General features: G+C 40.3%; 1 protein-coding gene across 1 annotated transcript in view; it reads left to right on the top strand.

The window, feature by feature from the left end:
* The first annotated feature begins 632 nt into the window (after positions 1–632).
* LOC144517095 (A-type voltage-gated potassium channel KCND3-like) overlaps positions 633–25,401 on the top strand; it is a 74,529-nt gene continuing 49,760 nt past the window's right edge. The window contains exon 1 of the mRNA XM_078248947.1: positions 633–1,729. Coding sequence (XP_078105073.1) covers positions 633–1,729 — 1,097 coding nt within the window. The remainder of the gene's footprint in view (positions 1,730–25,401) is intronic.

The raw sequence follows: 25,401 nt of genomic DNA, 5'->3' as shown, positions 1-25,401 counted from the left end.
AATGATGCTGCTCAGCTCAGGATAGATAGGTTTGTGCTTGTGTGTTTACTGATGCTGCTGATGTTGTTAGTTTAACTGATTCCCTGCATCACTTTAGCCTACATCTACCTGTACAGTTATTCATGTCTGAAGCCAATATAGGCTCAGGTCCAACGCAGAAGTCATCTGGTTTACAAATGCAATTAAACAAATTTGTCACAGTTTTTGCAGGCTGTAGATATCAGTAGAAATACACATTTTGTATAAACATTACGTTGAGGTTGTGTGCTGAACTGACTGACTAGACTCCACCTTTACCTGTGTGCTGCCTGTCTGGTTGTGCTTTAGTTGTTGACATATATCAGCTTTGTCCTTGAAATTGGATGACATTTGGGGTGAATTTGGACTGAAAGCAGGAATGGAGAGTGACTAAAATTTTAATAGAAAGGAAAACTCATTTGGATCTCAAAATGTCACCAGCTTCATGCTGGCCTCTTTTGGTGCCATGATGACGAACACTGATCATTTGATTGATCATCTAGTGTGCTGCTGTTTTCAGCTTTATGTTTCCTTTTGTTTGTTGGCATTTCTCCCTCAGATGTCAGTTCGACTCTGAAGGTGAGGAGGACTACTTTTGAAGACTCTGCTTCACGATGGCGACAGCAGCGTGGCTCCCTTTTGCCAGGGCAGCAGCCATTGGCTGGATGCCTGTTGCCAACTGCCCCATGCCTGTTTCACCGATGGACAACAGTAAGAGACAGGACGAGCTGATCATTCTCAATGTCAGCGGCCGTCGCTTTCAGACCTGGAGAACCACTCTGGACCGCTACCCTGACACCCTGCTGGGCAGCTCTGAAAAAGACTTCTTTTACAATGAGGACATCAAGGAGTACTTCTTTGACAGAGACCCTGATGCCTTCAGGAGCATCCTCAACTTCTACCGAACAGGGAAGCTCCACTATCCCCGCCAACAGTGCATCTCAGCCTATGATGAGGAGTTGATCTTTTTTGGCATCATCCCTGAGATCATTGGCGACTGCTGCTACGAAGAGTACAAGGACAGAAAGAGGGAGAATGTAGAGCGGCTGCAGGATGATCAGGAGGAGAACAAGGACATGAAGCTGCCCCACATGAACTTCAGGGAGACCATGTGGCGGGCCTTTGAGAACCCCCACACCTCCACCATGGCTCTGGTCTTCTACTATGTCACTGGTTTCTTCATCGCCATCTCGGTAATCACAAATGTTGTGGAGACGGTGCCCTGTGGTTCCACAGCCAACCAGAAAGACATGCCATGTGGTGAACGCTACACAGTGGCGTTCTTTTGCATGGACACCGCCTGCGTCATGATATTTACAGTGGAGTATCTAATGCGCCTGTTTGCCGCGCCTAGCCGCTACCTTTTCATGCGTTCAGTGATGAGCATCATCGATGTGGTGGCTATCTTGCCCTACTACATCGGCCTGGTGATGTCCAACAACGAGGACGTGAGCGGCGCCTTTGTGACGCTGCGCGTGTTTCGAGTGTTTCGTATCTTCAAGTTCTCCCGTCACTCGCAGGGCCTGCGGATCCTGGGTTATACACTGAAGAGTTGTGCTTCAGAGCTGGGGTTCCTCCTCTTCTCACTCACCATGGCCATCATCATCTTCGCCACGGTCATGTTCTACGCAGAGAAGGGTTCCAGCTCCACCAAGTTCACCAGCATCCCAGCTTCCTTCTGGTACACTATTGTCACCATGACGACGTTGGGGTGAGTAGTAGAGATATGCACACACACACACACACACACACACACACACACACACACACACACACACACACACACACATATACATATACATATATATATATATATATATATACAGACACAGGTAATACATACACATTGTAATACAATACATCGTACCCACTGTAAGCATCCTGTATCTCTCCTATTGCTACACTGTATTTGTATTTGTTAAATACACGATTTTTTTTTCTGATGTTAAAGGACAATTCCGGCGCAAAACGAACCTAGGGGTTAATAGCGGATGTGTACCCACTCTGTCGTTCTCTGGGACATGTTTTCATGCTAATTGATTGTGTTTGTAGCTTGAACGACGCTAGAGCGGACCGCTGGTTAGCTTACAACGCTAGTATTCGGGGCACAGAGAAAGTAAAAACAAATTGCTATTATACCACTAAAAAGGCTCAAAATATCACCAAAATTCAATGGTAGCATAGTGAGGGTCCCTACATGTTAACCGAAGCATTGAGAACTTTGTAAGTGTACCGAGAGTTTATTGAACGAAGAGCTGCGGGAGCTCCGTGAAAGGGCTACGAGAGAGAGAGAGCTACCGGTAGTCAATGCCGCAACAGAGCCTCGTACTTCGGGAAACTGATGGTGTACCTGCGGACATTGTGAAGCTATGGCCACCGAACAGGAATATCTGTGTTGCACGGAGTGGGACCTGTTGCGTCGCAACACCCAGGAGACGCAGTGTTTTGTACAGTCTGAAGATTCCCCCTCTCTGATGAACAGGGAAACTTTTTTCCATGTCCCGAAAATAAATTGGAGAAGGCAACCCAGACCGGAGGGACCAGATGGACAGTTATCCACTGAGTAAGTAAACTAGACAAGTTATGTTTTACATCGGGGCGATTATTTCAGATATATTGAGCGAATTGCTTTTGATTTTAGTTGGCATCGCCAGCTGTAAGTCATGACTGGTTTTCCGAAGTACGAGGCTCTGTTGCGGCATAGCTCTCTCTCTCTCTCGTAGCCCTTTCACGGAGCTCCCGCAGCTCTTTGTTCAATAAACTGTCGGTACACTTACAAAGTTCTCAATGCTTCAGGGAACATGTAGGGACCCTCACTATGCTACCGTTGAAGTTTGGTGATATTTTGAGCCTTTTTAGTGGTATAAATAGCAATTTGTTTTTACTTTCCCTGTGCCCCCAGTACTAGCGTTGTAAGCTAACCAGCGGTCCGCGCTAGCGTCATTCAAGCTACAAACACAATCAATTAGCATGAAAACATGTCCCAGAGAACGACAGAGTGGGTACACATCCGTTATTAACCCTTAGGTTCGTTTTGCGCCGGAATTGTCCTTTAATCCACTAGATGCATTTTTGTGATTTTCTTTTTTTTTTTTTTTTTTTTTTTTTGAGAAATTTAAATAATTTATGAAAACCACTTTGAATTTCAAATGAGCATTAAGCCAGCCTGCCCACATACTTCAGTTCGCTGCAACTTATTTGGGGCTGCCAGTGTGAGTAATGGGCGGAAGTGTGGCATTTATCTACCAGCACAAATACTCATTGCATTTTGTTTGCCTCACTTAGAGCCCCACACACACGCACACACACACACACACACACACACACACACACACACACACACACACACACACACACAGTCTGCTACATGTCTGTTTGTTTTGCTTTGTTGTAGTTTGTAACAAGTATATAGGGGTTTATTGATTGAAGAACTATTGATTGACAATTAATACTTTGGAAGTTAAATAAATTCTAGTATACTTTAAAGAGCAGTTTTTTGTGATTATTTGTATATCTATTGTATTAACAGCTGTTGGAACAGGTCAGTGCTTGAATTTCACACTTCTTTTGTTCCTTTCAAAGATACCAGATACATGAATCAAATTAATTAAGATTTGTATTTTAAAGAGAACACCACCTATGAGACTGTTTCACAGTTCAGTTATTGGTCCCTGATTCCAGGGTGGTGCCCTGTTTTGATTGTTTGTCAATTTAGTAAAGTTATTAATACACATATTCATAACTTTACTAATATTGATAAAACATCTTTGATAAATTGCCAATAATTGAATCTGTACCCTTACCATTTCCCAACAAAATGTTTCCTTGATGTGAGTGACATGTTTGGCAGGCAGACCTCAAACTTTCAAAAATGAAGAAATGGAAACCAAAAGAAAAGTCATGCATGGATCTCTGGACCAGAATAGCTCTTTTAGTCTCTCTAATTGCTTAAAAGGCTACTTTACCAACCTGTGCTACAGTGTGTTTGAGTTTTTTGTAATAGTTATAAGCAGATCTTTTGTATCGCACATACAAAAGGATAGAAATGCCAAGGTGAAAGCATTATGTAAATTGTGAACCCTGAACAATGTGCAGCCATTATGTCCGATACACAATAGGCAGCAGCACTAGTCCACAGCTCCGAGAGAAGTGATCCTCATAGCTAACCAAGGACAGTCAAATACAATGTGTAAAACTATCAATTGAGGCATGTTCAAGGCACACAAAATCATTTTGTGAGTCCAATAGACATTAAGGAAGAACCCAAGGCACTCGTCTTTAAGAAACATTATTTAAAATGCTTTTAATACATCATCACATTCTCAATAGAATACGATTAAAAATCATGTTGTGAGTGTTAACATATTCTCTCTATACAGCGACACAGGTCTACTACCTTTATGGGAAATGATGAAGCCAACAGATGTTGTTAGACATATTTTTGTACCCGATCACATATCTAAAATCTTTCACATTTCTTTGAGTCCTGATTTCTTACTCCAAGAATTCAGAATGTTTGAGATTTTAAACATGAAAACATAAATAGGGATATTTTAAATTTACACAAAAAATTGTTATTATCTCATTCTAGGATTTGTCTCTGTAGCACCAAGCACTGTAACCTCCTTTGATCAAAACAGCTAAAATCATCTTCTCCCCCCACAAACTTAGAATAAGAAATATGTAAAAGAGAAAAACAAACAGGTACAGTTTTTGTTATGTAGAAGTTCAACCCACTCAAACAAAACAAAAGTAAATATGTGGAAATAAAATAAATTCAGATACTGGTGCTTAGTGCATTATGTGCACCCTGAAATCTCCTCTTTAATGTGCCGTAAGAGAGGCTAATCTCTGCATAATTACAAATACAAGTACTGTCGCCTGTCGATCTGTTGACATGCTGAACTGACATATGCTCAGGTGATGAGGTCACTAATAACATCTATATTTATCCACAACGTTCCACTTCCGGGATTGCTCCGGTGCCACAGGAAATTCCGCCGGATGCATTTATTTTCGCCGATGTCCGTTACCTTCCACTTTCTTTGTGTTGGAATTTTAAACTGCTCCTCAGATCTCTGCAGGGTAAATCCAGACAGCTAGCTAGACTATCTGTCCAATCTGAGTTTTCTCTCGCACGACTATTTTTCAGTGGCTGCGTGCGGAGCTTAGTGCCGCCCATGCCCACCAAATCAAGTTCCTTCCCGAGGCTACTTAGCACCGCCCAAGACGATTGTGATTGGTTAAAGAAATGCCAATAAACCAGAGCATGTTTTTCTCCCATCCCGGAATGCTGTGTGGACTAGCCAGACCTTCTTCCGCTCTGCAGCGTGTGGATGGTCTGGCAAAGAGAGACTACTAATCTGTCAATGCACATAAAAAGCCACGCAGGGAAATTCTCAAAAATCTGTTTTTACTTCCATATCACAAAAAGCTGCAAGATGCAGATGTTATATTGATGTACAAAATATACTAAAATATGTTATTGGCTCACCATATTTTTTAATATTAATTTTCAGAAAATCCAAAGCATTTAGTGAAAAACACTAATACATTCACTGCACACCAATTTACTGTAGAACACTTTGCATTGTCTATCCATCATTGTAACCCCAACTCCAGCTGATGCATTACCAAACTTATACACTACTCTAACCATTGTCTAAGCTTAGTAAAGGGTTACGCCACTGATTTAAGTAGGCTATTGCACTTTAATTAAAGTGGGGCTCTGTTGAGCTTGAGCTAAAAAAAAACATCACTAGATTCCCATAAAGCAATTTGAGCACAATTATGGCAAAAACCCCATGTACATATTACCTTGCATGGCAGCTGGATTGTTGCGATATCACAGAATCCCATGAGAATTGTGGGATCACATATCACACGAAAATCCATCATGTCAGGCTTCAATTAAAAGTGTTTGTGTCTGAACAGCAGCGCAGTAAACCAATCAGCCTCAGTGAGGAGCTACTGGCAGCTACTGGCGCGGTTTAGGGATGTGTGATGGCCGCGACTGTTCATTCAAAACAATGGTGGCAGACATGATAGACAGATGGTTCATCTGATCACCTGCCAGGTATTTTTTTTTTAAAGTGCCTAGCCTTTTCACAGTTTTCTTCTCAGACGGTTCTGTGTTAACAAACCATCTGACTCTTCAGGTTAATGTACATATGGGCATGTTAGTATTTAGTTTAGTTGTTATAGTCTCGCATTGCCAGACCTTCCTCCACAGCGCTGCGGTATACAGCATACAGCATTCCCGGGATGGGAGAAAAACGTGCTCTGGTTTATTGGCATTTCTTTAAAGCAATCACAATCGTCTTGGGCAGCGCTAAGCGCAAAGGCGCCTCTGCTAAATAGCCTCAGGAAGGAACTTATTTTAGTTGTGCAACAGAAAACTTAGATTGGACAGATAGTCTAGCTAGCTGTCTGGATTTACCCTGCAGAGATCTGAGGAGCAGTTAACCATAGTTCTCATGAATCTACTGGAGTTTAAAATGCCAACACAAAGAAAGCGGAAGGTAACGGATATCCGGCCTAAATGAGGAAAATCGGGCAAAGTTTCCGTTGACAACGGAGGAATCCCGGAAGTGGAACATCGTGGATATAGACTAGTATTGTTGAAAAGTTAAAATAAGATTTTCATGAAATTAAGCCCCATTTTTGATACTCTTTACAAACTGCCTTTGGGTGGCAAAACACAAGGTGGCTTTTATTGTGAAGCAGTCACAGGAAATGCAATGCATTTGTCACAGGGACCGGTTATCAAAAATGCTTTTACAAAACAAGACATGGGCATAATATTATAATAGAAGAAGAAGAAACGGACACTGTGAGCAGTTGGACGAAGAGTTAAAGGTGACAGGCTGCACACCTCCAACTCCTCAGCAAGGCAGTTAGAGAAGCTGTCATCGAATTGGTATGTAGTCCATAATTTGTGTCCAAATGCGTCCTCTGGCAGAAGCCAACACATACACACACACACACACACACACACACACACACACACACACACACACACACAAACAAACAAACAAACACACAAACAAACAAACAAATTAATAACTCCTGAAAACAGAAAATTGTTATATGCCAGTAGGACATAAAAATATAAATTATTGCCTTTGATCTTGTCTCGCCTTTATGACCTGCCGCTCTGCGTCCTCTCCGTGTCTGCATGAGCCCAGACAGTGCAGCGCAGCAGTTCTGGGTAATGGGCTGAAGCTGAGGGAGATGAAGGGGACTGACTGGCTGTATAATCAGCCACTTTCACTGTCCAGGAACAGGGGTGTGAAATCAACCCCAGGTGGCTGATGAAAGAATCTGGATTAAGTCTCAGCAAGGTGTGCTCCCTGCGGCTGCCTGCCGGTGCTTGCCACTTCGCCGCTGAGCCAAGTGGAATAGCGGCCATTGGCATCAGTGGGACGGGATCCAAAAGATTGATGAGGAAGGAGAAAGCCCTCTCTCTTTCTCTCCCTCCTTCCTCCGCTCATCCCCCATGAGTCACCCAGGGGAACAGCTATTTTGAGAACACGCCCTGTGTGTGACAGGGAGTTATCTGTTTTAACTATAATCTGATACACGATACAGACACAATGGATGAGAGCATTGTTTTTTATCTGCATGACAGGTGCACTGGAAGCAAAGGTTCGCTGGCATGCCACTGGCTCTCCCAAGTCTTTCACGCCTTAAAAAAAACATTATTAACCCAATAATGATAGAAATATTAATGAGGTATGCATTGAAATTTGACTCTGGTGTTATAATTAGAGTAATTCTCCCAGTTGTAGAGTCCTGGTCCTGGACAGAGGCTTGTTCTGTAGCAGAGAGTGAGAGAAAATGTTGTTATGCATGTAGGTCATGTTCCAATCTCTGCCTTAATCAGTGGCTATATATAATCTGCTTCTTTCTTCAGAGAGACTTTTAGCTTGCTCCCCTCTGCGTTCTCTGCTCAACATCTCTATTAGACACTGTGGCCTGGACCTAGGGGCCAAAGGAGAGAGGAGAGGGAGGTCAGATGAGTCGTGTGAGTTCATAAGAACTCTGTGGTGCAGGGTTGGTCGAAATGAGGAGTAATTGGGGAAGTGAGAAGGCAAAACAAAACTTGACTCTTGCTTCAGTGTTGTTACAGTGTCCACATTCATGAACTACACTGTCATCCTGTATGCACATGCTGAAACTAATGATCATTTTTATAATCGATTAATCTAGCAATGAATTTTTCAAATTTTGAGTTCAAATTATACTTCTGATGTCTGTGTAGCCACAAGGGTCTACATTATGTAAATTCTGTCATCTGCCCATGTCTGCTAGGGTAATATACTGTATGTCTTAAAGGAGACCTATTATCCTCGTTTTCAGGTTCATACTTGTATTTTATTTCCATTTCAGTCAGTCTCCGGCTGTCTCTGTCCTAAAACCAAAAAAGCATAATAGGTCTCCCTTAACACGTCAACAGAAGAGACAAAAAATGGCATCAATTATTTTAGCAAATGCCTAAAACCGACATGTTTTACATTTAAGTGACAAGTGGTATTTGCAATTATGACTTTGTCCATCGGTGACAAAGCAGGAATAAATGTGATGTTTTTGTAGTAATTTGTTTAGAGTTTTGGAAGGGACTAAGATATAATGTGTTCCTGCTGATAGAGGTGTCAGTTTAGAAAAACACTTCAAAGTGTCATATAATTTGAAGGACCTCTTGAACAGAACCCTGTCCGAGTCTGTTTTGGAGTAATAACCATTTAAAGTGCTCATATTATGCTAATTTTCAGGTTCATAATTCACTTTGTAAACCTATTACATGCACAGAAAAGATAAATAACACAATAAAGGAAAGGGAAAATGTCAAAAAGCATAATATGAGCACTTTAATCAATCTCCATCAATGTTCAGAAATAGTAAAAAAAAAATTAAAAAAAATAAATTGTTTTATTTAAACAACCATCCAAAACCAAAAGGCATTTAATTTACAGCATCAAATGAATATGAAACTGAAAAAAGCAACAAAACTTAATTATAAAAATGATTGTGGTTTTAGTTCATGTCAATTGACATGAACTAAAACACGCGTAGACATGTATGAGCTTAAATGCATTCAAAAGTATACCAACATAGACACACACAGACTTTTTATTTAATCTTGTGCATCAACATTGCTGTTGTTTAATTCAAACCTTTGGCAACTGGCCTATTTCAACAACTGATAAGCTAAGTTCTGTGTCTTCAAGTTTGTGTTCCTCATTAATATTTTAGTAAATTAGGTTAATTGTCTGACTTGATCACTGGTCTCCATGGCACTGTGGAACTACAATAAGAAAGTCTGGAGCAGTGAGTTTGGTGACAACAAAGGAAGCTATAATCTCAGGCCTGGTTTTGATATGAAAGATATTCTTAACTGCATTCTAAGCTCGGCACCCGGCTCTGTGTAAAAAGATTAATTAACACTGGATAGAACAAAGCATCTCATGTTGGGAGTTAAATCAAAAGTTTGTTTGAGTTTTTTAGTTTTTAAAGCGTACATGTAATATCTAAAGTGTCCTTTGCCTTTTTTGATTAAAATATATCGCAGTGTGTGAGAAAAAAAATGATTCATTGGTTTTTGCCTTCTGATTTCCTTCCTTGATATGCAAATCATTTTCTGTTTTCCTAGGATTTGTGTGCTGGATGTGTTGTGATTACAGTTAATAATGAAAAATTTGTAACAGAAGTAAAGACTTTCAATGTCAATTAATTCTGGATTGACATTGTGATACATACATGTTAATAATTCAGAAGCTTTGCCCCACGCTGAGACAGAACTGGGATGTCGAGCTGCACAGTTTGTAAGTAAGAATGTTCCTTCAAACAAATCATCAGAGGTTGCATATTGTGGTGTTTTTCTATTGCACCATGTTTTCAGATAGAATTAATGGGCTATTTGGCTGCCTTGCTGAACCCCTGGGGTCAAAACGAGTGCAGCTTGTAGGAAATTATAAATATTCCTGCCTTTATCGGGCCAAGATGCTCTTGGAGCCAAGGCTCTTTAATAGAAACCTTTCTAATGTTAGCTGTGGAATTTAATTTAGCTCCAACACGGGTTCATTTAACACCTAAACTCATTCAAAAAGAATTAAACTTGCAAAGGATAGTGGTGTCTGGAAAGCTTAAAAACCTCTGTTCTTTCTCACTATTTCTCTCTCGCTCTCTGTATTAATGGTGTGGTAAAATGACCAAAGCTTCATCCCAGTGTACCATTCACACACACACATTTCTCTAACATGCACACATGCACATTCATACTGCATGCTGACCTAAAGTTTGATGGCAGTAAGGGACCGTTCGGTATTTATGGAGTGGACCACCGGAGGAAAGTAGGGGAGGGTCATGTCTTTTTATTCTTTGTTGAGGGGAGGGTCACCCAACATTATTTAGGATGTGGGGGGGGTCACCCAACTTTTGTATTCATGAAAACAGCAAAATTTCAAAGTGGCTTGTTTGGTGCATTTTTTTTGTGCAATTTTTTTCCATGTAGCTCTTAGTCTTGGCCCTCCTTCGCTACCAGATGGGTCTGACCCATGAGTTTGCTGGGGGGGCAAGGGGAGCACTGCCCCCCTGGTGGCTGAAACGGGTAATTGCATTGTTTAAAAAATGAGTGGAATAATTACATCTGGCATGACCAGATATTTTATAAATATCTTAAATAACACAAAACAACTAAATGGTGGTAGGTAATACATCAGTTTCATATACTGCTTTAGTAAAAAAAATATTACCTGGCTGACGATGGGAGCAGCAGGACGCAAAAAAACGAAAGTTACTGTTGCATTATGTCTGGACATCTTGCCGTGCCAACCTTGCAATAAAGGTTTCCTAAATGCCATGTATATAAATAAATATATAATATAAAATATGATTGTGGGTTTTGTGTAGATTTGGACTTTTATACGTTTATTCCACTTTGTTTAAACGGCGAAGTGGAGAGGCCTCGTTCACCTTTTTGGAGCTGGCTGGTGAATGTGACGCTCGTATCGGCCTTGCTGGATACACTGTGACTCTGTTTGTGGATCTACTGATCACTGTGGATAACTTTTTTTCCCCCGTGTCATTGGATTACAGCAAAATACGGATCTTTTTTTCCTCAACGTGTCTTAACGTTTTATGGTGTAACTGCGCTTCGTTTCTGCGTTTGGAGAGGCATCTCAACAGACTGACTGTTCACTGTTCCATTTTAGTTGAATTTAAGTGTCGGGGCATTCTGCCACGTCTGTCTATTGCGTTCCAAGCCAGCCGTGCCGCGATTGGATTTCATAAGGGCGAATTGTTAAATTGTTACAATGTAATTTAAAATCTGCTTTAAAATAATTTGTTGTAAAATGGTGCTGCAGCTCCTTTAAGAGAGCTCAGTGCGTAGTAAAGTGGGCAGAAGAGAGATAGAGAAAGAGGAAGCAGACATGTAGATGCGACCGGAGCAGAGTTGGTGGAATAAGTTTATGTTTTGTACACAGTGTATGCGGTGTCCGAGATAAACCCCGGACTGAAAGCCAAGTTCATTTATTTGCTCACCAGAAACAGGATTTTAACCCTGACGTTATTCATTTTATAACGTCGGCCCTGGAGGTAACATGTCTCCCCTGGCTTTCTGACCACGGTCGGAAACGAAGCAATCACGAAAGGTTAGCACATCAAACATTTTAACAGCTTATTAACATGCGCTTGTTGTATTACATGTTGCAATGACATTACATTGCTCAGGGAGCCACATTGGTTGATGTATCGCAGTGGGAATCGAACGCGGATCTCCCACACCAAAGGTATGTGTCATATCCACTGCGCTCATCTGTTGACATTTCCGAATGCCTTCCTACAGTTGCTTAATAAAAGCGGGCTTTCCACACAAACAAACGTACATGTGTCATTAGTGTGAGAAAAAAATGAGATTTTAACTGTCAGGCTCGGGTCGGGCTCGGACACAAATTTCTTGATGACTGTTGGGCTCGGGCCGGGTTCGGTCATGACTCTGTCGGACGCAAGCCGGGCTAGGACAGAAATCCGGACTCTAATGTGAATGCGTCAACAGTTTTGTTGTCATTACTTAGAATTCCTCATGGGGAAGACCGAAACTAAGCACTATAGCTTTAAAGCACTATTCCTTGGTTTTTCACCACTTGGGGGCAGCAGAACACACTGTAAACACCAAACTGACATTATACCTTATAAAGTTGTTATAGTGTTTGCATTTACATATTCAGCAGACATGAAGCAACATAAGCATTTATTTGGAATTGTGCTTCTGGTCACCTGATGAATGCCAGTCCAATATTCACTCTCCATTTCGCTCTGTTTTGATCTCTACCAACTCCTGAGGGAAAAAATCTGTCTCTTTAGCTATTGAATGCCCAACTATGTTCACTAGCTAGTCACTAACTTTATCGGTCTGATGTTTGGTGCTCAGCAGGTAACTGCTGCCTTCTGTGACAGGAAGCAATGCTGATGAGAACAGAAAGCTCAACCAAAACAGTAAAGTTGTGGGCCATAAAACCTAAACAATGAGCTGGAGATGCTAAAAAAGCCTTGGATGATAATTTGTTTTAAGGGCTTCGTCACTACCAGTGACACCTTAAACATCACATAGTCATATACAATGTTAATATAAATATATTTATTAGTGCAGCTTTAAAACTGCTGTTTATAGAAATAGTTAAATTGCAACTGATTTGCCAGTAGATCTTCTCTGAAGGTTTTTTCCCTTACCATCTAAAAAGTTGAGGTTTCACACCATCGATTTCATAACTTACAATTACTTGACAATCCTTTATCCATCTTCAGAGCAATCCAGCTTGAAAAGGCCAAACTGTTCACTCCTGTTTTCTGCTGTCACTTGACTCCAATTTTTCTTTTTCGCTTTCTAGCCCTAATTGTTTTGCCAGTAAGGTATAATGCTTGTTTTTCATACCTGACTTGCGATAACAAAACACAACACACATAACAATGCAGCCTGTACAGTAAACACCAGCAGCTTAAACAAGTACAGTATGTTTTCTTCACATAGTCTGACATGGCAGCTGTCAGACAGTGGATCTGTGCTTTGTAAAAAAAATAAAAAGAGCTTATAATAAACCTGTAAAAGTAAAGTAAAAATCTTTTCTTTTTTTTACCCTAACAAATCACTTAGTGGTCCTTTTAAATTCTGATTCTGTCATGTAAACAAAACTAATGGTGAGAAGACTAGCAGCCTTGACATTTTTTGCAAATGGGTTGGATTTTGTTTCATGTCAGCTTACCTGCTGAAGTCTTTCTGCTGTAATCAAGCGCTGTTAGTGACTTTGATCTTTCTTCTTGCTTTCCACATCAAACACAGAGACAGATCTGCCGTTGTGTGTTTGGCGGGGAATGCCAACTTTTTTGTGAAAAGAAACAATAGGAAATTGTATTTCAAGAAACCACAAATTTACACATTTAGCACCTTTTAAACATGCTGCTTTTTATGTCATGTTGTTTGGTAATATAAAGTAAAAGCTGTTTGGTTGCCTGCTTTACAGATATCTGAAGTTGTCCATGACATTTTTCAGTCTAATGTTTGACATCACCCTTAGAAGAAGTAGTAGTGGGCTGTTAGCAGAGTGGCCTTGGAGCGAAGCACAGAGTCTGAGATGAGTGTGTGTCTGGGTGCGTTTGTGTGATTGAATGAGGAACGGTAAGGTCGACAAAGTGAGGAGAAGTGAATGGAGAGGATGTGAAACGTAGAGTTAGGCAAAGTCAAAAAGAACAAAAGCATAGAACGTGATATATGATATAAAATGAACGTAATATGATAGTGGGAGGAAATGGAAAGAGATAGTGGTAAATAAAGAAAGGCAAGCGAGTAGTAGGAGGAAGGTGAAAAGGAAGTGAGTGAATGTCAAATTTAATAAGAAAAGGTTGACAGAAGACGTGATGCTATCTTATACAGTTTCCAAAATGCTATCTCAAGATGTTTGTATCGGGGCACAAAGGAGAACCATGAATGACACGGGATGCTCTGTACCCCGATTGAGCAGGTTATTTTTAGATACTTGGCCCTTATCTCACTACACAGCTGGCAAGGGTTTAGCTCAGAGAAAGGTAAAGAAACTGCACTAATAACCTTCAATGTGCTGTGAAGGAGGATACAGACGAGGAGTGGAACTGTTACAGTTTCTGAGAGGACAGTCAAGGTTAATTTGTCCGTATAATGAAAATGAAATGAAGTGCATAAAACAGAAAGAGAAACAAAGAAACTTTTGATTGTTCTGTTTTGTCCAAACAAATTCCAAATTGATATCAAATCACATGTGAGTGCATGTTTCAATGCCTGTATATAAGTCCTTAGGGGTGCATATGACATTATAAACAATACCCAGCATGTTTATGTTTTCCATTATGGTCTCAAATGCAGCTCCGGGATATAGTATTGTGTCTCCCTCTTCACCTCACCTATAAATATTAATGTATATGCAGCCAGAGTTCCTCAGATGTTACATGTAAAATGTAGGTTTTCTTACATATATTACATGAATCAAGTATTTTATTTCCCTCCAATATCACAACTGAAAGTGACGATGTGGCTATATTTCATTTAAACATTCATGAAGCAAGAGATAAGATCCATTAACCAAAATGAGCTTTCTGATTGGACGGCAAAAGCAATCAACAATTGTAAGTGTGTTGTAATAAAGGCACACAGTGCAATCACATTTACGGAGGGTGTTACATTGATATTGTGTCATCATCAGGGAATTACATACAACAGAAAGGTTACAGTGATTGTTTGACTGACTTCAGCAGCCATTTGGAGCGATAACAGTCATTATTAGTGTTATTTCTGCATTACACTGGCATCATAAAACACAGCAATGTTCTGAAGTTGTCATATCATAATAAGAGTCAGAATAAAAAAACAGGTACAGGTAAAAATTATTATCAGTTCTGGTTTGATAAATGGGGGAAATCTTTTGTGGAGTTCAGCTGTGAGTGTTCAGTAGCCATGTTCATCTTGATACCATATCCTAATTTATGTGGCGTGTACTGCAGAGAGCAGTATCTCTCTCTTCCCCAGACTTGCAAAGAGAGTCATTTGTATATGACTTAGTCTACAAATTATAATATTATACAAATATTATATTAGTATATAACTTAGTTAAATTCAATTCTATTTTATTTATAGTGTCAAATCATAACAGAAGTTATCTCAGAGAGAGGAGAGAGGAGCTCTGTGTGTCATAGGAAGTCCCCCAGCAGTCTAACACTATAGTAGCATAACTAATTGCTGTTCCAAGGCAAACCTGAGCCAGCCCTAACTACAAACTTTATCAAAGAGGAGTTTTAAGCTTACTCTTAGATGTGGAGACGGTGTCTGCCTCCCGAACCGAAACTGGGAGCCTGATAGCTGAGGGCTCTGGCTCCCATTCTACTTTACGAGACTAGGAACCACAAGTAGCTCTGCATTCTGTGTGCTATGAGCTCTTTAAGATATGATGGTGACTGACCATTAACAGCTTTGTAGGTCAGGAGAAGGATTTAAATTATATTCTGGATTTTGCAGGAAGCCAATGCAGAGAAGTTAATACGAGAGAAATATGATCTCTCTTCCTAGTTCTTGTCAGTCACACGCTGTAACCTTCTGGATCAATTGGAGAGTTCTAAGGGACTTATTTGAGCAACCTGATAATAAGGAGTTACAAAAGCCCAGCGTTGAATTAACTACAAATTATAATATTATACAAATATCTTATTTATAGATTGGCAACTTTTATATTAATTAAGGAAGTGTTGTGTTTTTTTGTATAGCTGTTTCAACAGCTCTTTGAAAGGTAGGAAACAGTAAGCGATACCTCCTACATTTTACCTTTAAAGTTGTATGTCAAAAGCATACACATGGATGTGTTCTTCATGCATCCTATATCACAACACAGTGTATCGCCTGGAAAATATCCCAAGGTAAACTGATATTATAATGTTTAAGGCACCAAAATATGTAAATGTTGACAGCTCTCAGACAAAAAACATATTACTGCACCTAATAGGAGAAAGCATGAATGTGCAAACTCTTTAATAAATGTAATAATGAATATGACAAATTGCACTGTTCAAAAACGTGCTCATGTAACAATTTACGTCATGAACAAGCTTTTTGACACACAAGCTGCACTTATTAGTTGCCATAGAAGCTATGTAAGATGACTGCCTGACCTGAATTTGAAGTTTTTTTGTCTCCAGCTGTGCTGTGTAAAAAACAAACAAAAAAAGTCTAACCCTCTGTTTGCCAGATTGAACAGTACAATGACGCTGTTTTTTCAATGTGAAAGCACTGACAAGTGAAAAGGTACTGAAGAATGAAACAGATGTGTCTCTTGATGTTTTGATGCTGAATGTGATGATTGCAAAAACACTTGGCTACCTTGAATGTGGACCAGTACATGGATTGAATTACACAATGTTTGATGAAATTCAAAGGTAACGTTGAAGTAGTGTTAGTGTAGCAATAAGCCGTTGCCATGTTCTTTGTGTGGTTCAGCAGCTGAGTATTTGGTTGTGGCTGTGGCTGGCATGTACCTTTGAACAGGACCACAATACAGACAACACTTATTTAGTTCCATATAGCCTTTCATCTCATGAAAAGTGTGTGTGCAGTTTAAAATGTAAAAAAAAAGAAGAAAGCAGCAAAGAAACAGGTCAACTACAGTACGTTTCTTTTACACATTTCGTCTGCTATTTTATCATTAAATTCAGTTCTGAGAATATTTTAGGCGAGAAATCAAATCTCAAATTAAACTCCGAAGGCAGCCCCCTGAATTGGGACAGAGCTAATGCCTCCCTGAAAAGCTCCATTCAGAATTGTTCTATTTCGTATAGGCTTCGCTCTCTAAGCCACGCTATGGGTTTATGGGTGGAGCAGGTTCGGAGAAGCGGAGGTGGATCTGCTCGCCTCACGAGAAAACACACAGTGCGCTCTGTGGTTTTCCTTGAGCACACGGGACTATCCACCCCTCGCGTAGACGCTTTCTCCCACCATCCCTGGCCCAGAACCCTCCTGTACGCTTTTCCCCCGGTCCCTCTGATCCCTCGTCTCCTGGAACGCATCCAGGAGGAGAATCTGTCGGTCATCCTGGTGGCACCGGAGCGCACGAGCGCATCCTGGTTCCCGATGCTGGTCCAGCTGCTGGCAGGTCCCCCCTGGCAATTGGCGTGGCGCGAGGACGCCCTGTCACAGCTGGACGCCGCGATATCCCACCCCCCGGTGATAACCCAGCGACTGTGGGGCTGGCTGCTGAGCGGGAACGCTTGCAGAGGTTAGGCTTGCCTCTTGCCGTGGTGCGCACTATTCAGAGCGTTGGTCCCCTTTCCAACGCTGGTGCACGGAGAGGGAAACAGACCCTATATCGTGTCCCCTGCCTCTCGTGTTGACTTATCTCCAAACATTGGTAGATAACGACTTGGCTCCGTCCACAGTCAAAGCCTACGCAGCGGCCATTTTATCCTGCCACGAAGGCTATGGAGAGAGAACGGCTTTTGCGCACCCCCTAGTAAAGCGTTTTTTGAAAGGGGTCAGACGACAGAAACCCGCTGTGCGATCTCTCACACCCCAATGGGATCTGGCCCTGGTGCTTCGAGCTCTGGGGAAGCCTCCTTTCGAGCCCTTGGCACAAGCCCCTCTCAGGTTGCGGTCTCTAAAAACGGCGCTTCTCCTTGCCCTGACGTCAGCCAAGCGAGTGAGCGACTTATGCGTGCTGTCAGTTTCGCCGTCCTGTCTTTCCATTAGAGGGGACGGGAGCACAGCCACCCTACAGCCTAACCCTTCTTTCACACCGAAAATTTTAACAAATTCCTTTCGGTCAAGGGTTTTTTCCCTCCAGGGTTTTTTCCCCCCCGCCTCATAACAATGACGCGGAGGAGGTTTCCCACCAATTGTGCCCGGTGCGTGCGTTATCACAGTACGTTTTACGCACGGCGGACATAAGGCGGACACAGCAGCTGTTTGTTCATTATAGGGAGCACTCCCAAGGAGCGGCCCTGTCAAAACAGCGTCTGTCTCACTGGTTGTGCGAGGCTATCACCCAGGCCTATAACACGTAGGGGGCGGAGCTCCCCCAGGGCATCCGGGCACATTCTACAAGGGCACTATCGGCATCAGCGGCTCTGTTCAGAGGCATGTCAGTAGCCGACATCTGTGCAGCGGCCTCTTGGGCATCCCCATGCCCTTTCATCCGTTTCTATTTGCAGGATATGTCCGAGCCCTCTCTGACCCACTCGGTCCTATCCTCACTCAACAGCGAATGATGCCCCGTCGTATGTGTGTTCTGTCTGCTGCCGGGTGCCGGGAGGAGAGCGGCGTCCCACATATATGTATAGCCTATGTATATATATATATATATATATATATATATATATATATATATATATATATATATATATATAATATATATAATATATATATATATATATATATATATATATATATATATATATATTTTTTTGTCTTGTCACTATCACACATCCTCTCTCACTACCACGCACGCCTACAATCATGATATGTGCCGGTGCATGTGTACTGCCTGGGGTCCTCCCCCCTCTGGGTGGCTGGGAGGAACTCGCGCGTCCCATAATTATCAATCATGTATTACCCTCACCAATCATGCATGCCTGCACTCTCGGCTTGGGCCTTACAGCCAGCTAGGCCAAATCATTACCATGGCAGGCTCCATTACCTAGATAACGTCTTATCTGATACAGTCTCCTGTCAGTGCATGAGAGAGAGAGAGAGACAGTGAGGGGAAAAAAGTTTAGTCTATGTTCCACTTGTGGGCTCTGGGTTGCAGGTGGCATTGACTACATCAGCTTCGCCCTAACCCAAAGTGTGGCTTAGAGGGCGAAGCCTATATGAAATAGAATGATAGTTACGTTATTGTAACTCCAGATTCTATGAGTATAGGCGTAGCCCTCTAAGATCCGGGCCACCTGCTCCAGTTACATTAGCTGAAGAAAAAGCTTATGTTGGGAGCAGAGCAACGGGTCCACGGGTCTGTTTATATACAGTATTTGCGGACGTAGTTGAAGCCCGAGCGGTACGCAAGGGCGGGAAAGAAAATCTTCACGACTGCGCATGCACGAAGGGATAAACCCATAGAGTGGCTTAGAGGGCTACGCCTATACTCGTAGAATCCGGAGTTACAATAACGTAACTATCGTTATCCTCCATCAAACAGGCCTGCAGCCCCACATAACACATCTCTCTTGAAGTATATCAACAGCTGTGGATGCCAATTATGTTGACATCTCGGGGCTAGGATTACCTCTTTGTGTATTCCCAAAATAAGAAGCCTCTCCAAGGCTCGTTATCCTCACATGAGCCCAGTTCACGTGTGCTTTTGCTCTGGCTTTTGGCTCTGGTGAAGCCAGGTGCACAACCATTGTTACTGAATAAAAAACAGCTCTAAAAACTTGTTCACTATAAAGACGCAGAAGAAACGGTATTAATCTTAATGTTTTTACACTCCACACAGTCATCTGGAAACCATTTAGTCATGTGGGTTAGGGTTCATATTTGGTGCACACTGCACAGATGAAATATTGATATGTGAGGTTTTAGTTCTTTGCCTATTTTTCATGATACATTTATCTCAGAATTGAGTTGCCAAAATTTTGTGCAGTACTGTAGGTGGACATCTACACAGATCACACACACTCAGACCCTAACCCATAAAATTCTGTAAAGTTGTTATGGTGACAAGCTGCTAGTTTTACAGAAGGTTTACAATATTATACGAAGGAATACATTTATTAGGATATTAGGATATTATCCTTCAATCTAGCAGTATTGAAATAACCTTATCCCTAGTTGCTCAACATCTGAAAGTCCTTTTATTGGATTTTTATGTAAATTACTCATGTCCAAAAATGGTTTTCTGGACGGGTTTGTGCAGTTTCGTGAAACCTGTATTCATTTGTAGGTGTTTTCATTTTAGCTGGACAGCATGGTCTTAAAAAGTTATGGATGTAAACCCCCTGTCAAGGACACTTAATACAACGGTTAACCACTTATTTGTTGAGAAGGCGATGACTCACACAATGTAATTATGGCAGAACTCAGAGATCCATCATTTTGATTGCATTTTTTTATTATTCTCTGCCTATACTGTATGCATGTTGAACAGAACAGCCATTAATCTCTTTCTAGGGTATTATAAACATTGATTATATTTAAATCTAGTGTCAGTTACTAATTGTCAAGGATTCTTATGACCAGGGCCTTTGACACAGAGTGAGATTATATCTAAACATACCATATTTAGGCATAGATGCCATATTGTTGTTGAGCCTCAAGCAGATGCAGCTGTGGCAAGAAGTCACACCTTAAGATGCTTGTTGCTGATGTGTTGCCCCTATACGTCCCCCTTATACAGTAGCTCCATACTGTAATATAAATATAATGTAGTGATAAAAGATGTGTTTAAAGCAGTTTGAGCTAATTTGTGTAATCTGTTTAGGCAAGCACAATCTTCAAAGGTTTCTTAGGGCCAGGTAATGTTGGAACATAACTACTTCTAATCTGATGTTGGACAGGTGTGTGTTGGAAGGGTTTATGACCATCTTTTGAAGCACTACAGATGATTTGAGTTTGTTGTTGGCCCTTACGATGTCTAGAGATATCAGAAGAAAAAAAATAGATCTTCTCAGGAGGGGATGGATAGCGATGCACACATGCTTACATTTCTCTGATGACCAAACCTTTGACAAGTAATAAATTGTATCTATTGAATTTAGCCTGGTAACTTTATTAAATCAATTTGGATAGTTTGAATGTCAAGCTGTAAAGCTGAAAAAAGGTAGCAAGAGGGATATTAAATCTCCCACAGGCAGTCCTCTCCCAGCACATACCACGGATAATACCAAATGGCACATCTTTACAGCAGAAAAATGTTTTATGCTGCACTGTGAGCCACCTTCATCACTCGTCTGTGCTGAATTCCCACACTAGGTTGAGCTTGGGTTTACTTGTGGAAATGACAGCCCATGAATGCTGTTCACTTCCATGTTCTCATGTGTTTTAGCTTTTCTGCTGTCTCTTCTGTTGCCTTATAACCACAGCAAAGAATTTTTTTTTACTCCACTAATACTTTGCCCTGCAACGTTTATTGAGGTTGTTTATCAAGAAAACATTTTTGTGTCCGTTTCAATAGGTGTGAACTTACGTTTTCCATCTCAATAACTTAGCTCCACAAATGTAGAGATATATTTTGAAAAAAAAAAACGACAACCCTTTCAACGCCATTAAAATATAATTGTGCGGTGACAGGACATAATGACAAACCAACTGGAGGAGTAAATTGACCGAGTGAAGTGCATATCAACTTTGGATTTAAAAGAGCTGCCTCCATTTCTGAGCAGTTCATAATAAATAGCAGCTTGGGCCGGCAGATTGGTTCTCCTGTGAGCAACAGAATATTCATGTTCAATGACTGTCCAGTGCATTAATTCCAATATCAGAAGCCAACTATAATACAACAGGTTTTCACACATCTCATGACACTGATGGATTTCTATTTGGCTGCAGAGAGCTGTATCGTGATGGACATGTAACAGAATGTCTGAAACGTTGCATGATAATCAATTATTACACAATAAAAGGATCCAGTGTTAACGTCTGATATAATTATTTTATATATACTTTTTATGCTTTATAATAATATACTTTATTTTGCCATTAGCTACTTGATCTTTTTTTCATTTTGGCTTAACATTACTCTATGTTGGAGCAGTGCCATAACAATCCATATTATTATTTTTGTATACTGTAAATAAGGAAATAGACAGAATTACATATCACAGCAATAGAGAAAAAGCATTTTCCAAATGATTTAACTAAAAAATATGACAACCAATTATTATGTTAACTTTCCAATAATAAGTCATATTATCTATATGTGTTTATACAGACTGTAACTGAGGTTGTGTAACTGAGAGAGCAAATAAAAAGAATTTTGGAACATGTATTCGAATATTCAATATTAAGAACATTAATATAGCAGCAAATAAATATTTGCTATGTAAATATGTTAGGGCTGTCAATCGATTGAAAAATGTAATCTAATTAATTACATACTCTGTGATTAATTAATCGAAATTAATCGCATACATAATTAACGGTGCCTGAACCAATACTTTTTAAGAAAGTAAAAAAAGGGTACTAAATAACAGTCGGTGACATTAAAGAACGGCTTGTTTATTGCTAAGGCCATATGGTCAAAATGAAATTATTTAATAATAATGTAATAACTATAACAATAACTTATTTCACTAGTAAATTGCTGTTGAACGACAAAAACAACCACCAGATGGGAAAAGGACATTTAACAATAACTTTGAATGCACCACGAGACTGTAGTTTACTAGTTTCATTGAACGCACCGTCTGTGTTGTTTTTCCGACAACGGCAGCTGCAGATTGTTACATCCCGGTGTTGAATCCTCTACAGTAAAATACAGTCACACTTTACACCGTTTAGCGTTAGCTGTCAGCATTTTAACCATGTTTAATCCAGCTACTAGCTAGCGGTAGGCTAACATTAGCTGCTATCAAGTATAGTGTTAACTAGCGTCATGTGCAGCGGTGTTTGTGTTGCCTGTATTGTCTGTTTCAGAGCATCACAGAGAAGCGCAGACATATCAGTGGCACCAGATTTCGGTAGCCAACCCTATTCAGGAAGAAGATTTTTACAAGTAAATGTTCCAATCAATGATCCAGGCAGCACATTCTCGTCTCCCTCCTTCATTTTACAGTCGAATGGTGGCTAGAACGGCTCCGGGTCAAACGTCAATATGGAATGGATTAATCTGCGTTATTTTTTTTCAGATTAATTAATCGAAATGAACACGTTATTTTGACAGCCCTAAAATATATATGTAGTAATTGCATTCTGAGCATATAATGAAGTCACACTCTCTGTGCGTAGTGTTTCTTCTGAAAGCTTCTCCGTTTTTCCGTTCTGCTAGCAGGACCGGCCGGGAGTGCACGTGAGTGCCTGTGAGTCGGTATCTGACGCCAAGGGTCATGACAAATAGGTTTCAGCAGCAGTATTTTAGAAAGTCACCCTTTCTGATGGACTGTTCAACACATTTACACATAAAGTTGTTATATTGCATTCTTTGGATTAGTACATTACATGAGCAATTGTTAGTTTTTCCGAAGTAAGTTCCTATTTAGTTTCAATGTTGTAATGAGATTTTTGTAGCAGTGCATGCTGCTGTGTATAATATGCTGTTCTACTTCTGTTTGACTGAGCTGTTTTTGATGCTGATGATGACATCAGGTCAGTTGTTCATCTTAAGAGGTTGACATTTTCAAAGCATCCTTCCTCTCTTTTCTGTTTTCTGGGGAGTACATCAATAATCTTCCCATCACACATTGGCTATGGAGTTTCTTCTTTATTTCACCCAATGTTGTCACATAACACTTTAAACATAGATTATTTGCTGTGCTAATGATTTATAGTTGTTTTTTTACTCCTAACATCCAGCAATAGAAAAATAGACAATGTTATTGAGGTTAGAATAAAATGAAACATAGCTAACTGCTAATTCCATGTTTCCCATTACAAAATCTTAATACAGTATTTATATAATTAAAACCATCGGATGTTTTCAGTAAACCATCCTATATGCCTTTTCCATAACTTGCATTGTGTACTGTTTCAGCTGTATTCTTGCCACAGCTGTACACTTCTGTCTCATTTGAATACAGAAGTTCAGCATTGAACTGGTAAATAGAGTAGAGAAGATGGTATGACTTCCATATTAGTTTCAGGCGTTTGCTTTCAGGGCCATTACACTTATTATTGGTCTCATTATATTATTGTGTATTCTTAATTTGCTTGTTGGGACACCACTGTGCTTCCTGAATTTTGTTAAGTGGCCCATAATGAGGCACTGATGTCAGTTGCACTTTTGGCTTAATAAAATGGCACTTCTTAGTGGCAAAGGGTCAAATATAAAGAGCTCACAGAGTGCACAGAGTGCCCCGCTGCTGCTCATGACATTGTGCATGTGCAAGCCTGTTTTACTTCCATTTATTTTGCACAGACAAAATTACTGATTGTCAATTCTTCATAAAACTTTTCAGGAGATTGCATAGATTTGTTTTCCACACAGTCGTCAAATCTAACAGTGATTGCCACTATTGATTTGAGTTTTTCCATCCTCAGGTGAGCTCATCTCTTCTTGTTGTAGGCCTATCTCAACCTTTTTCTTGTTTTAATAATGTAAGTAATAATAATAATAATAATAATAATAATAATGTAATAATCATAGTCTCTGGCAGATGTCACTCAGTCTTATGAAAGAGTATCAAATAGGTTATGAGTTTGATTGTTTTTGTCATCCTTCACTTTTAAGTTAAAATCCTTAAGGTTTCAGTCATAATTACACTGAATGGCTATTGCAATTGTAGATCTTCTGTAGACAAAAGGTGTTCCACATGTTATTCAATGTAGTCAGAGAATGGACTCAGCTCAGCAGGCCTGTGACATGAGTGTCACAGACACCAGTGAAGAGATATCAGACACACACCAATGTCTCACTCATAAGTACATGTAAATAATTAATGTGCTAATAATTGTGGAATTAATCAGAAATGTACACTACTGGTCAAAAGTTTTAGAATACCCCAATTTTTCTAGTTTTTTATTGAAATTTTAGCAGTTCAAGTCCAATGAATAGCTTGAAATGGTACAAAGGTACGTGGTGAACTGCCTGAGGTAAAAAAAAAAAAAAAAGTAAAAATAAAAATAATTCAGTTTTTCATGATAATTCAGTAATTTCATGAGACATGTCATTGCCCTTCAACCGGGTGCACTGAAAAACGTTAGCGTGTTGCTAACGAGCGAAGTCAACTGAAATCAGCCAAAGCTGTTTAACTAAGACTGTGCAACTAAACACAACTAAGTATAATGTAAACAACCTAACTGTTGTGAAAACGTCCTCGAAACTGTGCAAAGTTCTGCAAACTCGTCCTCCTGTGTAACTGCTGCTGCGTTTGTTTAGCTGTTGCGCCTGCATGTGCCGCGGCTTTTTAAAATGGCTCTGCTGCTTCCGCATAGATCAACCTACTCTCAACGATTCGCTCTGATTGGATTTCTTCCCAACTTGTTCCACAAAAAAGAGTGGTTCTGATTGGATCTCTTCTCCATTCGTCCCTCCCTAACATTTTCGTCTCATTTTTATTTGTTGACTAAAGTGTCTGTTATATTTTGTCATAGTCTTCGTCATCATATCTGACTTTTTATTTAGTTTTTATTTAGTTTTCGTCCATGAAAAAGGTTTGTTGACGAATATTTTTCGTCATAGTCTTTGTCAACGAAATTAACATTGGTTAACGTAAAGCTGTTCTGCA

This window comes from Sander vitreus, chromosome 4, assembly GCF_031162955.1.
Source record: "Sander vitreus isolate 19-12246 chromosome 4, sanVit1, whole genome shotgun sequence".
NCBI classification, from domain to species: domain Eukaryota; kingdom Metazoa; phylum Chordata; class Actinopteri; order Perciformes; family Percidae; genus Sander; species Sander vitreus.
Note: the sequence above shows the minus strand (reverse complement) of the source record. Positions and strands in the feature narration are given on the sequence as shown.